The sequence below is a fragment of the Zingiber officinale genome, chromosome 2B (assembly GCF_018446385.1).
Source record: "Zingiber officinale cultivar Zhangliang chromosome 2B, Zo_v1.1, whole genome shotgun sequence".
NCBI lineage: Eukaryota > Viridiplantae > Streptophyta > Magnoliopsida > Zingiberales > Zingiberaceae > Zingiber > Zingiber officinale.
Genome location: NC_055989.1, coordinates 100,738,888 through 100,753,861, shown reverse-complemented (window position 1 = coordinate 100,753,861; position 14,974 = coordinate 100,738,888). Strand labels below are relative to the sequence as shown.

General features: G+C 42.7%; 1 protein-coding gene across 1 annotated transcript; it reads left to right on the top strand.

Annotated features, from left to right (window-relative positions):
* Window positions 1-11,026: 11,026 nt before the first annotated feature.
* On the top strand, window positions 11,027-12,935 carry LOC122046512 (glyceraldehyde-3-phosphate dehydrogenase A, chloroplastic). Its single transcript, XM_042607242.1, has 5 exons — window positions 11,027-11,217; window positions 11,298-11,408; window positions 11,518-11,822; window positions 11,912-12,156; window positions 12,236-12,935. The coding sequence occupies exons 1-5, from the start codon at window positions 11,176-11,178 to the stop codon at window positions 12,736-12,738; spliced, it is 1,206 nt and encodes a 401-aa protein (XP_042463176.1). The 5' UTR covers window positions 11,027-11,175; the 3' UTR covers window positions 12,739-12,935.
* Window positions 12,936-14,974: the final 2,039 nt, after the last annotated feature.

Genomic DNA, 14,974 nt, shown 5'->3' with positions numbered 1-14,974 from the left:
ATTAGAGCCGAGGTTGCACTTCACCGGACTAATCGCCGAGAAGAGCAAATACAAGAAGATGACTGGCTTGATTGAATCGCCGAAGTTTGAAGGCGGAGGCTTATGGGAGATCACCTATTGGATGATGAAGATGGAGGTCTTCTTTGACACGGATTGGGATACTATGATGGTGATCAAGGAACCTTTCGAAGTCCAGAAAGATAAGAAAGGGAGAAACTCCGACCACAAAATTGGATGGAGGAGCAAACCTCAAGATCGGATGCAAACAATAAGGTAATATCAATTTTAATTAATATGTTGCCTTCTAATGTGATGAGGTGTGTAGGTGAGTACGAGAATGCTCACTATTTATGGAGTAAGATAAAGAAGATTAAATGGGAAGAACTCATCCCTACACAAGAAGAAAGAAAATATGAAGAAACGGATGAAGAAGCTCAAGTAGAGGAGGAGCAATCGGAAGGTGACGAGTGCTCAACTTTCGAGGAGGAAAAAGATGAAGAAAGGTCATCCACAAGTGTGGATGAGGAAGATGAGGCATCATCTACATCCTCAAAGGTTGAAGAAAAATCCAAGACAAGTAAAGAAGAAGAGGAAGTCTTGGAGGTCAACTTAGTAAGTGTCTCCACCGAAGCAAAGTCAAAAGACCACATTGTATGCTTTGGGTGCAATGAGAAGGGGAATTACAAGAGTAGGTGTCCAATGGGTAAGAAGAAGGTAAACCTAAACCCGTTCAAGTTAATTTAAACACTGACAAGGGTTGTAGGAATAAAGAAATCCAAGGAAAAAGGATGTGCATCATATGCTTCACGTGTGGAGAGAAGGGTCACTACCACACCAAATGCCCCAAGAAAGGGGAAATCAAAAGCTAGAGCAATTAAAGAAATGGGAGAAAGAGAAGAAGAAGAAAAACTCAAGTCGAGGGGGAGCTTCAAGGGTAAAGGAGGTATACCCTAATTTGAAGTGTAATTCAAATTTAAATTCTTACACTCCCATGCATGCTAAAAAGAATCATTTTCATTATTTACCCATGCAAAATTTTGGTTTCAAATATCTATCATGATAGGAGTAGGGTAAATGTGGATCGAAACCCTAAGGTATCTATGCATGATAAATTTAGAAATAGTAGACCTAAGGAGACCCAAGACATTAATCCCAAGAAGGGGAGACACATGCCTAGAAAGGGTAGGTCTAGGAATGTCCATGGTGGACATGTTGACTCTAGGTTTAGGAACCTAGAAAGGAAAAATCAAGCCTTGAAGGCAAAGCTTGATAAATTGGAGAAAATCCTAGAAAGATTCAATGTTGGATCTAAGGGTTTAGGAATGATGTTGGGTAGCCAAAGACCCAATAATGATAGATCGGGTTTGGGATACCGATCTAATGTCTCCAAGGCTAAGGAAAAGTCGTATGCTAGGGTTGCATATGACTATAGCAATGAGAAACCAATAAATGGTAAGGAAAAATTAACCAAGGACAAGGTGTCCAAGGATAAGAAAGTTAGGTTTATAGGCCAAGTGTCACTGGAGGTGCACCGAAATGGCCTAGCCATTATGGATGAGTCACCTAGGGAGGTTGCTAAGAGCTCTAGGGGGAGCTCAAAGAGTCAATTTGGGACTCATGGCCAATGGATCTCAAGTGGATTTTACTTGGGAGTGTAGGTTAGGTCATGGAATGTGCCAAGTACTTTGAAAACGGACTTGAGTCTCAAACCTAGGGAATTGACATACATGGGTTGTGTTTCATGCTTGGAAATATGACATTGGGGTCATATAGCATGATAATTGATTTTGGATGTATAGATGTCATATATAAATCAATGCTAGGGATGCATTGTGGGTTAGTATGGGCAAACACATCATGAGGAAGCCAAAACTAGGACTTTAGGTCAAGGTTCAATTGAACTTTTTAGCTAGTTTTGTGTTTTATGTCAATCTTAGGATTTGTGATAAATATATTTATATATATTTTTTTCCCAAATAAACATTGATAAAATAGATCTTTCCACAAAATTTGGAGATTTTTGGATGTCTGTGGAATATTTGGTGCATTTTTGAATTTGAGTCAGAAATGTTAAAAAGGGTCGAAACAGTGTGCCAGTCGATTTGTACAGTTACCAGTCGACTGTTAACAGTAAAAATCGAACACGGAATGGTTCTGTGTGCTGTTTCAATGAGGCCAGTCGACTGATACCAGGTTGATTCTGTAGGACCGTTGGGCCGGCTAGAAGGGGGGTTGAATAGCCCTGCAAAGATCAAAACGCAAACACCCTTCTCAAACTCTTAAACTAACACTTGTAAAATAATCAAAGCAATAAACTAAGATCAGAAAAGAAAACGAGGCACCAGGTTTTTGACTTGGTTACAACCGGGGAGGTTGTTAATCAAAGAAAGATGATCGCACTAGAATTTCTCCTTCAGGCGGAGAAGCCTCTTACAAAGTTGAAGCGCACAACAGAAGCTAACTACAGAAAGCGTACAGGTGTTTGAAAGAAATGCGTGAGTTCTGAATTCATTGAAAACTTCTGGACCAAGGCTATATTTATAGCCTTGGTCGGGGCGCCTGGAAGGGCTCCAGGCGCCCTAGGGGGGATAAATTTTATCCCCCAACGTTTAGATCGAGTCAAAGCTCGATCTGGTCAATTTTCAAGGTCCGGGCGCCGTGAAGGGTTCCGGGCGCCCCGGACTGTTTTGGGCGCCCCGGAGCCCAAAGTCAACAGGCATTGACTTTTTCGTCCGGAACCTCTTCTCTGGTTCAGTCCCGCCTCGGTCCGGTTCTTCCGCTCCGGATCCGGTCGCTTTGGTGATCTCGGCAATCCGGAAAAGTGCTCACCCGAACCCAACTTCCGGTCTTCTTGAGCGTGCTTCCTTCCGACTTCTCTTCCCTCGGAATTGCCGCATGTTTCCTTCTCGTCCGCCAGCGTACTCATCCGCAGTCTTCATCCCTCGGTCGTCGACCTTCTCGCTAGCTACGTCTCTTGCTCCCTGAGCAATCTTCCGCTCCGGCTTTCGTCCCTCGGAACCACCGCACGCTTCCTTCTCGTCCGCCGGTGTACTCTTCCGCAGTGCCTCGCCCCTCGGACGCACAGCGTGCCGTCCTTCTCGCTGGCTGCATCTTTCGCTCGACTACCTGTGCTCCTAAGCTCCTGCACACTTAGACACAAGGTTAGAAACAACGCAGGACCTAACTTAACTTGTTGATCACACTAAAACAACCTTGGGGTTCCAACAATCTCCCCCTTTTTGGTGTGATCAACCCAAGTTAAGCTAGGGTCAAAACTAGACATAAAATTAAAGCAAGTTACTGCAATAATGTGCAACAAAATTAAATTTCAAAAATTTTCAATTTTCAATTTCTACCTCCCCCTAGACTTATATTAATTTTTCTCCCCCTTTGATCACAAAAAAATGGGGTTTTAAGAAAATAAATCTAAGGGTTAAAGACTTAAAAATATTAAGATTCTTAAAAATTTTCTAAAATCTTTAAGCAGAAATTTTCAATTTCAAAAAACAATTTAAGTCTTTGCAAAAATTATTTTTTAAAAAATTTAGAATTTTTTTAAGTAACTTAAGCAGAAATTTTTAGTTTCAGGAAAAGGTTTTTAAACTTAAAAGGATTGATTTTTGAGAATTTTTTCTATGTAAAAAATTTGACTTAGGCAAAAAGTATTTTTTTAAGTATAAAAATATTTTGAAGAAAATGTTTTTAAAAAAACTTTGAAAGCATTAATTAATTCTAATTTTAATGCTTTGACAGAAAATTAATTAAACATTTATTTCAATATTTTGGCTTCCAGGTCGTGGCGAGGCACTAGGCCTTCTTGGTTATTGGAGCAACAACCACTTCCTTAGACAAAGCCTCATAGAGAAATTCATTGTTTAATTTTCTCACTGAAAAGCGCTAATTTTAATTTTAAAACTTACACTAAGCAAGATTTAGGAACCCAATAAAGGTTCCAACATACTAGATTGATTAAAAATTTCTTAGAGACATATTTTCTAGAGATATTCTTAATTTATCCAGGGTGATATCTATAATACCAATTTAAATTTTTAAATTTTCTGGAATTAGATGAGCATGCATGGTTTTTCAAATTATCTACTTGAATTTTCAAATCATTATTTTCAAGTTTCAATTTTTCATTTTCCAATTTTGATTTATCTAATTCTTCTAAAGGGCAGGATTTAGCTAAAATTATTTTTAAATTTTTTTATTTTTTTTTCTAATTTACAGCAGTCTTTAGTTAATAACTTAACAAATTTATAAAGTTTATTTGGAGGAAGAAAACGTACCTGACTTACCTTGTCGAGTTCGTTTTCCGTGTCTCCCCCTGAACTGCTGCTTTCTTCTGACGAAGCTCCCCCTTCATCGATGCTCTCGATGCTCATTTCGGAAGAGCTTGTCTCGCAGTCGTCGTCTTGATGACTTGCTATTAGAGCAAGTCCGGAGAATGCCTCGACTTCCGACTCCGACGACGTATCGTCCCACGTCGCCTTTAGGGCTTTTCGCTTTTGGATAGACTTCTTACCCTTTTCCTTGTTCTTGTTCTTCAGCTTGGGGAAATTGTCCTTGACGTGCCCTTCTTCGTCGTAGTGGTAGCAGCGGATCATCCTTTTTTTCTTCCCCTGCGGATAGTTAGTAGATCTGGATTTACAAAGCTTCTTGAATCTTCTTACCATCATTACCATTTCCTCATCATCGAGAGAAGATTCCGACTCTAGTTCGTCTCTCGAAGCTTTGAGGGCGACGTTGTTCTTGGGCTCCTTCATTCCTGCACATCTTGACTCATGCACTTCAAAAGTAGAAAAAAATTCTTCTAACGAGATCTTTTTTAAATCTTTAGAAATATAAAAGACATCTAATAGTGATGCCCATTTTGAATTTCTAGGGAATGAATTTAGCGCGTACCTTAGCGAATATCGGTTACTTACCGTTTCTCTGAGATTCGACAGTCCGGTGATGATCTCTTTGATTCTCGAGTGCAGGTGCGCGACTGTCTCATCTTCCCCAAGTTGCAGGCTGGTGAGCTTATTCCGAAGCAGATCTCTTCTGGCGAGCTTGACTTCGGACGTCCCTTCGTGCAGCTCGAGGAACTTTTCCCAAAGTTCCTTTACCGAGTCGTAGTGTCCGATTCTGTTGACTTCTTGAGGTGGAAAAACGCTTAGCAGATGGTATTCTGCTTTGCCGTTCGCCACGAATTCAGCCTGCTCCTTTTTTGTCCATTGACATTTTTCCTTACCTTCTGGAGCTACAAAACCAGATTCCATTGTTAGAGTTAATCAAAGTCTGTGGTAAAAAATACCTGCATCAAATTCTTCCACGTAGCTAGGGCTGTAAACAAGCCAAGCCAAGCCAAGCCGAGATTTGGGGTGTTCAAGCTTGTTTGATAAGATAACCGAGCCGAGCCGAAATGAGCTTAAAATAAACCAAGCTTTTGAAATGAGTGTTCAAGCTTGGCTTGGTTTATTTTTTATGAGCTTGAGCTTGTTTAAAGCTTGGCTTGAGCTTGGTTCGTTTAGATGTTATCAAGCTCTCAATTCAAGCTTGGCTTGAGCTTGGTTCGAGCTTAGCTTGAGCTTGGTTTGAACTTGGTTCGTTTAGATGTTATCAAGCTCTCAATTAAGATTGTTTGAGTGTTTGAAACTTTTAATTATTTGATTGGTTATTAAGATTGATAATTTAAATTTATTTATTTATTTATTTTATTTTATTGTTTATTTATCATATTGAAAAGAGTTTTATTAATAAATATGGTTCGTGAATATTGTTCACGAACATTAACGAGCTGAACACATATGTGTTCAAGCTTGTTTGTTTAGCTTAACGAGATGTTCAAACTTGTTTGTTTAATTAATCTTATGTATATTGAACGAACATAAACAAGCTCTTACTAAGCCGAACACCAAGCTTGTTCACGAACGCTTGATTTATTTACAGCCCTACACGTAGCGAAATCCCCTCCATATTTCAGCGGGTGGATGCTTGGTCCGGCCATTATCTTTGCTTCGATTGGCGGTTAGTCCTCCTGAAGCGTCTTGGCTCTGATACCACTTGTAGGACCGTTGGGCCGGCTAGAAGGGGGGGTTGAATAGCCCTGTAAAGATCAAAACGCAAACACCCTTCTCGAACTCTTAAACTAACACTTGTAAAATAATCAAAGCAATAAACTAAGATCAGAAAAGAAAACTAGGCACCAGGTTTTTGACTTGGTTACAACCGGGGAGGTTGTTAATCCAAGAAAGATGATCACACTAGAATTTCTCCTTTAGGCGGAGAAGCCTCTTACAAAGTTGAAGTGCACAACAGAAGCTAACTACAGAAAGCGTACAAGTGTTTGAAAGAAATGCGTGAGTTCTGAATTCATTGAAAGCTTCTGGACCAAGGCTATATTTATAGCCTTGGTCGGGGCGCCTGGAAGGGTTCCGGGTGCCCGGGGGGGATAAATTTTATCCCCCAACGTTCAGATCGAGTCAAAGCTCGATCTGGTCAATTTTCAAGGTCCGGGCGCCCCGGAGGGCTTCGGGCGCCCCGGAGGGCTTCGGGGGGCCCGGCAGGCTTCGGGCGCCCCGGACTGTTCCGAGCGCCCCGGAGCCCAAAGTCAACAGGCGTTGACTTTTTCATCCGGGACCTCTTCTTTGGTTCAGTCCCGCCTCGGTCCGGTTCTTCCGCTCCGGATCCAGTCACTTGGGTGATCTCGGCAATCCGGAAAAGTGCTCACCCGAACCCAACTTCCGGTTTTCTCGAGCGTGCTTCCTTCCGACTTCTCGTCCCTCAGAATTGCCGCGTGTTTCCTTCTCATCCGCCAGCGTACTCATCCGCAGTCTTCGTCCCTCGGTCGTCGACCTTCTCGCTAGCTGCGTCTCTTGCTCCCCGAGCAATCTTCCGCTTCGACTTTCGTCCCTCGGAACCACCGCGCGCTTCCTTCTCGTCCGCCGGTGTACTCTTCCGCAGCGCCTCGTCCCTCGGACGCACAGCGTGCCATCCTTCTCGCTGGCTGCGTCTTCTGCTCGACTACCTGTGCTCCTAAGCTCCTGCACACTTAGATACAAGGTTAGAAATAACGCAGGACCTAACTTAACTTGTTGATCACACCAAAACAACCTTGGGGTTCCAACAGATTCTGTTTTCAGCTTTGGTTTTGACCAGGTCAGCTCATATATGTGTATGAGATCCATGGGAGATGAGTACACAAGTTTAGAGTCAATTTGGATGATAAGTTTTCAACAATTGGGATATTGTTGGAAAGCTTTTTGGATGTTAGGCAAAGGGGGAGAAGTAAGGTTTAGTTGGGAAAAACTGAAAATGTCTTTACGTAGGGGGAGCCTTGGGATAGGTTCTTAAAAAGCCCTGTGGTAAAATCCTAGCTCAATGGGGAGCTTTCGTGTAGGGGGAGCCTTGGATAGGTTCCAATGCATTGTGTATTGATTCGGCGGAGTAAGTCCAAGTGTGTAACCTTGGCATCGTAAATCCATTGTTTTTAGCATGTTTATTTGCTATTTGTTTTCCCTAACTTAAACGTATTGCCAAACATCAAAAAGGGGGAGATTGTTGGAACAATCCCAATGGTCCACGGGACCATGTGTTTTGGTGTTTGGGCAAAGGGTTTAAGTTAGGTTCACCTTTCTATTTGATATGTGTACTTGAGTTGTGCAGGACTGCAGGATACACATGTGACTTAGGTTAATGGCTTCGGGTCCGGTGAAGGATGGAGCATCCGAGGGACCGTAGACAAGGCAGCGAGGACAAGGGCCAAGGGAAGCGACTTCGAGGCATACGCGAATAATGGCATTGGGGACGAACCGCGGGCTTGTATGCATCCGAGGGACGAGAGCCAAAGAGGAAGTAGGCTTGATGGCAAAAGGTCAAGGCTGCGAAGGAAGCGTCAAATGAGTCGTAAGGGTGAGGGTCCGAGTGCTGTGAGAGAATGTACTCGGTACCAGTCGACTGCATGTTTCATCAGTCGATTGGTGCAGTTGACTGGAGCAGTCGACTGGGAGCGAACAGAATGCTTTTGTTCGCTCAACCAGTGTGGAGCAGTCGACTGCTAGTTTTAGCAGTCGACTGGTATCAAGCCGTTGGGATATAACGGTAGAATTTCCACAGAGGGCAGTCGACTGCATGTTTTGGCAGTCGACTGGTAGGCGGGGTTTTCAACCCGTGGCATATATAACCAAGCATTGGGAGTTTGGTTATAGTTGACGAAATTAGACTTGGTTAAAGTTTAATTAGTAGTCTTTTGTGCTCAAGAGATCTTTGTGTGTCAAGAGGTCTTGGTTGGAGTTGTGGTGAGATTTCTCCACCCATAAGGAGGTTGAGCTAGTCGGAGTTTGCCGGGGACTAATCCACCGACGGATTGAGGGATCGTCCACTTTACGGACACGCCGTGGAGTAGGAGCAAGTTATCTCCGAACCACGTAAACGAACATATTAGCGGTTTGCTTTCTTGTTCTTTCCTTTAGTCTTTCGCTTGTTTGTTTTATTTGTATTATTCCACTGCGCAAGCTAACATAGTGTAGGAAGCAATCGATTTGAGGGTGTCGTCTATCCAACCCCCCTTCAAGCCGACCACCAATCCCTTTACACCAATGACTATCACCCCTGGCGCAATGGCCCCCTCATGTGGTTGGTCAGTGGATGGCGCCTCGCTAGTTCGGTCGTCTACGTCACTTGCTTAGGGATTGCATGGCAATCTAGGTGAACCTTCCATCTCCACAGCTATATAAGGTTATGCACGGATAAATGAATTTATGATTTTCTTTTTCTCTCACCCAAAGATGACTCTCTTCGTCTTCTCTATATTCTTTCCTCTCTAGTGCGCGCATGCGAGAGTCCCACTTCAATCCATCGCTAATTTAACTATCGGAGGAGTCACGATAGCAATGCAAGCCCTTGACTGTCATGCTTCGATTCTCATGACCCAAGCAATGAATATATTAGAGGACCTCCGCCACCATAGCTTCAGAGAAAGAGAAAGAGAAAGAGGAGGCTGAGTAGATGGTAAAAGGATACCATCATACATGATATCAATTTGCCATGAACTTGTTGGATGAAACAATCTACTCGGAGATTTACGGGGTATTAGTTGAATTTAAATACATCGAATTAAATTCACTTATCTTTTGAAATGACCTGAGCTGATTCTCATGACCCAAGCAATGAATATATTAGAGGACCTCCGCCACCATAGCTTCAAAGAAAGAGAAAGAGGAGGCCGAGTAGATGGTAAAAGGATACCATCATACATGATATCAATTTGCCATGAACTTGTTGGATGAAACAATCTACTCGGAGATTTACGGGGTATTAGTTGAATTTAAATACATCGAATTAAATTCACTTATCTTTTGAAATGACCTGAGCTGATAATCTCAGGCTGCCAGCAGGAAATGGTTTCTACTAATTGTTTAGTGCAGACCGAGTTTCGAGTCAGCAAAGTCTGAGTGGACTTAATGGTCAGGCATGCAAGCAATAGATAGTGCAAAGCGGCCGACCGACCAACCCCACGCCCGAGTCGCAAAGCAGAGAGGGCGATCAGGTAGTAAGGCCGAGCAAGTTCGACCGGACTGAGAAGTCGACCGGGAAATAAGACAGGCAAAGCGAGAGGTCGGTCGGGCAAGAGCGAAGCAGACAGACAAGTCGAGTAATGCTGGTCAAGCGAGTTGGTGCCGATCGAGTGAGCGAAGAGGCTGATCGAGCGAGCTGTTGTTTTTCTATATGTGTAACCTTTTGCCTGTAGTCAAGCCAACTTGGCCAAATTTTACCCCGATCGGTCCGACATTCTACGCATCAGGTCGTGCTCGCACACGAGTCAATATGGTTCAATGCAATCTGAACCCTAGATTTGCAACCCTGCGCACCTACGTGTAAGAGTGAGCATCTCCCCATGTATTTGTTCACATCTTCAATACATGTGAATCAATATAAACCAACCAATATACTATGAAACTCTCAATATGAGACTAAAGTTCCATTCATAATGAAATCTTTTCTTTTCTACTTATTCTCTATTCACATCACTTATATCCAATAATATAATAGATGAACTTATAGCGACAGAAATAGCCAAGATGTGTCAATAAGAGTGCGCAGCTGAGCCTCTTTAGTGTATTCTGAACCCCAACTCCATTCACCACAGATCCACCATATAGAAAATTGCCCGGCTCAAATTGGGAAGCTGCTCGTGTAGAATATATTATATATCGATAGTTGATCTTTATATGCCACTTATGAGAATCAATGAATCATGCTTCGCCTAAATACTCAATCATAATTCATAACGCAACCGCTCGTCAGCGGGCATGTTCATGAATAATCGTACGTGATGCTATGTTTCATATTTTGCCATCAGTATAAAAATGTTCCAGCTGAAGATTGATATGTGATGCTTAAAAATCTATTAAGTATTTTTACTACTCCACTGAGTCCCTAGGGCCTGGATGGAATTGGTAATCTATTAGAGAGGGCAATCAAAATCTACGGTTTCACCAACAATAAAAACAGAAGAAATTCATTAAAATTTATATTGAAATTGATCACCGGAATAATGATTCATTTTATAATTTCATCGTCCTTGGACATAGCCAGCTATTATCATATTATAGATTTGTAAAAATAGACAAATATTGATTTTTGATGAAGGCAATAGAAATACTCTCCGTTTGATTTTCTAATTTACTTATCTACTTATAACAGGGTTATAGTCTTTTTACCTAAATTTTATAATTTATCTGTTTTCATATACTTTTTAAAATATTTCTCTGACTTATTATTGAAATACTCAATTAGTACCTTTGTTTTGTTTTTTTAAAAATATTTTGTTGTATTATTTTCTAATTTTTTTTAGAGAAAGGGAGCTCTTTTTTTTTTGGTTAACATTTAAACAATAAATAAAATTGAAAAAAAAAAAAAGAAATCACGAACTACAAACACCCGCAATGATTGTGGAATTATTTTATTTGCTGGGTTTGCAGCCATAAGTTGGCTCCCGGGCTATCCAAAATCTCATCCCTTCCCCTCCTCTCGATTCCCAAACGCTTCCGCTCACCACAACCTCCACTCCCCTCTCTTATCTTCCTTTCCTTCTCACGTTCCTGCGTTTATAAGCTCCCCTGTCTATCTTGTGCTGCTGCCGTCTCCCATTTCTTCCTCCCTTCCCTACAGATCTGAGTCTACCTGTTCATGGCCTCCGCGACTCTCTGGGCGGCCAATAGCGCTCTCCAGGTTAAATCTTTATTTTACTACCACCAGGAAGTTCTCAAAGAGTTTATTTGACTCACTTAATTTTTTTTCTTCAAGAACAGGGCAAGGGGTTCTCGGAATTCTCAGGACTGCGGACCTCCTCTTCGTTTCCCCTGAGAAAGATCAACACCTCCGATGACTTCCTCTCTGTCGTCGCCTTTAGAACTGCTTCGGTGAGCTCTTCCTCGTTTTGCTGCACATTTTTTTTTTTTTATAATTTCAGTGATTCGTAGTGAAACCAAAGAATGATTTGTTTGTCGCCGTTATGGAGCGGGGAATCAGGTGAGCGGCGGCGGCGGATACAGGAAGGGCGCGACGGAAGCGAAGTTGAAGGTGGCCATCAACGGATTTGGCCGCATCGGGCGCAACTTCCTGCGGTGCTGGCACGGCCGCAAGGATTCGCCTCTCGACGTCATCGCCATCAACGACACCGGCGGCGTCAAGCAGGCCTCCCACCTCCTCAAGTACGACTCGACTCTTGGAATTTTCGATGCCTACGTCAAACCGGAGGGAGACTCCGCCATCTCCGTCGACGGCAAGGTCATCAAAGTCGTCTCCGACCGAAACCCAGCCAACCTCCCTTGGAAGTGCGTCCTCCGATCCATCACTCCCTCTCTCAACTAATTAAACTCCGAAGAATGAACATAAGGATTTGTGATCTCTATTTCCGTCGCAGGAGCTTGGGCATAGATTTGGTGATCGAGGGGACGGGAGTGTTCGTGGACAGGGATGGAGCAGGGAAGCACATCCAAGCCGGAGCCAAGAAGGTGCTGATCACCGCCCCGGGAAAGGGCGACATCCCCACCTACGTTGTCGGAGTCAATGCTGACGCTTACAGCTCCGATGAGGCAATTATCAGCAACGCTTCCTGCACCACCAACTGCCTCGCACCCTTCGTCAAGGTCCTCGATCAAAAGTTTGGTGAGTGAGTCCGTCAATCTCAAATTAATACTACTTTCTGCAATTAACTGATTAATTTATGAAATATATATATATATAGGAATCATCAAGGGAACCATGACGACCACCCACTCCTACACCGGCGACCAGAGGCTTTTGGACGCGAGCCACCGTGATCTCCGCCGCGCTCGCGCCGCGGCCCTCAACATTGTGCCTACTTCCACCGGTGCTGCCAAAGCCGTCGCGCTCGTGCTGCCGTCCCTCAAGGGCAAGCTCAACGGGATCGCCCTGCGCGTGCCGACCCCGAACGTCTCCGTCGTCGACCTCGTCGTGCAGGTGTCGAAAAAGACCTTGGCCGAGGAGGTCAACGCGGCTTTCCGAGAGGCGGCGGATAACGAGCTCAATGGCATCCTATCCGTCTGCGACGAGCCGTTGGTGTCCGTTGACTTCCGATGCACGGATGTATCGTCGACGGTGGACTCGTCGTTGACCATGGTGATGGGCGACGACATGGTGAAGGTGGTAGCTTGGTACGACAATGAGTGGGGCTACTCGCAGCGGGTGGTGGATTTGGCTCACATCGTAGCCGACCAGTGGAAATGAGCTGCAGTACTGAATGCAAGAATACTACGCGCGTACGTCTTGACTCCGCCATTATTTTAAGCTTCCTGTATACTGTGATGAGAAATCGATCACTTTAAGTTTTGCTCTCTGCTTAACTCTGTAATTCCACATATTATAAGCTTAATTTGTATCATATCAAATATCATTCAAATGGGACTATGTATTTTTATCTGTGAGATTCCTGCCAAAAATCCGCGGGCAGATTGTTTCCCAAACAAACTGATGATTGGATCTCTTATCTAAAGGGCGTTATATGTTTTTTGTTTTTTTTTCAAAATGTTTTCACTATTTACTCATATATGCGTCGAGAAACAGCTTCTTTGCTGGATTAATGACGAGTTATTGACTCCCTACATGGATGCGGACGACATGACTTCCGATTGTCGGGATCTATCAGAGTCAACGGGATGCATTAGGAGGGCACAGAGGTTTTCTGATAACGAAAACAATGGGACAAAGAGGAAGCTTCCGGTTCAAAATTCAAAACGCTTACAGTGTCCTATTGGTTTTAATGGGTAAATGTTATAATGCTTAAATAATATTATAATTAAAATGGTTGGGTGTTATATAACATCCATATGTACATGTCGGCGTTTATTTTTAATTTTTTTAATGAAATTAATGAATAAAATTTTAAAAAATATAATAATAATAATTAAGTCTTATCTTAAGGTTGACTATACGACGTTATTGTCTATCCTCAATTATATTAAAAAAAAATAATAATAATATAAAATAAGATAAAATTATAAATTTTATTTAAGTATAAAGTTGTTATAATCTATATTTTACTAAATTTTATCTTATTTTATCTTATTTTTAATCAAGTCATTTTTTTTGCCTTCTTCATTTGATGTAAGTATTTGTCGTAATTTTATATCGTATAAAATTCTTTCTGAAATTGATGGAGATGGCACGCTGAACAAATGACTCTGTCATTAACTAAGAGAAGACTCTGAGAGAAAGAAGGGTTGACATCTGGCACTCCTTCCTGCTCACACCCCAAAGACAGCAAAGGGGAGAGTTAGAGCAAGAATCAGGGAGGAGGTCCTAGCACAGACACTTCAATACTCAAGTCAGTATAGTGGCCAAAAGAAAAGTGCAGAAAAAGGAATAGTAGATGTGTGGTAATGTTGTAATGTTGTACCAACATACCTGACCAACGGAGAGGAACTCCTTTTATATTGACCCTCCGAATCTCCGTAATCATGAGGTGTCAGAAAATATCTAGTGTCAGAATATGTCGAATAATGAGATATGTACGAACACCACTTGCGGAAGGTTTCGTTGTAGGTATATGAACTATCTTTTGTAACCTCTATATTAATGAGGCGACTGAGCATGTCTGATGCTAGAATATGCCAAGTAACACTAGGCAATGAAAGTTGTACGAGCACCCTCAAAGGAAGGTTTCGTGTCATGTACAGGCCTTGATGGTGGAATATTTCCTTACGAGTAGCTATTATTTTTTGATAGGTTGTTGTGATTTCTTGACAATGTTGTCCCCTGAAGGTAGTTCGACCATCCTAACAGCCGACCAACTATATGATGGGAGACTGGCCTGAGAAGCAGGGAACTTAACCCCAAAGGTCCGCCTAGCACCTTAAGGCCGACCAGTCATATACTGAAAGTTGTATTATAAAGGCAGGGAGCAAATCCCCGTATGTTTGACCGATGTTTATTGTATGGGCTGACCATATTTATTCTGTGTATCTTGGCACTAAGGAGTGGAGCACTAAGTCCCTTAAATCTGACCAACCATATGCGGAGAACTTTGTATATTAACGGATGTATGCGGAGAACCTCGTATGTGAAGAGTGGGGAACCAAGCCCCTTAAACCTGGCCGACTCTTTGTCCGCCCGGATTTATATTAGGAGTTATGCCCATAGGATATAAGGAGCTACGACCTATGGTCCCGATCAAGTTCAGGTCCTCTCGGGTTTATACTGGGGGGCTTCACTCCTGAGAGATGGTCCATTCGGCTACTTGCACTCTTATTTTGACTGCCACATTAGCTTGACATTGATTGTCATATCATCTTGACCATCGATTCTCATTACATACCATATCATTAACCTCCCCTCCAAGTCTAGTCGAAGGAGGTTCATAGCTGACCGACTAGACCCAAGTCCTTTTCTGCCCGACCATCCAATCGATTGGTCAGGCCGACTTGCCCCGCGTCTGATCACCCATTAATGCTACAGTCAACTTTAT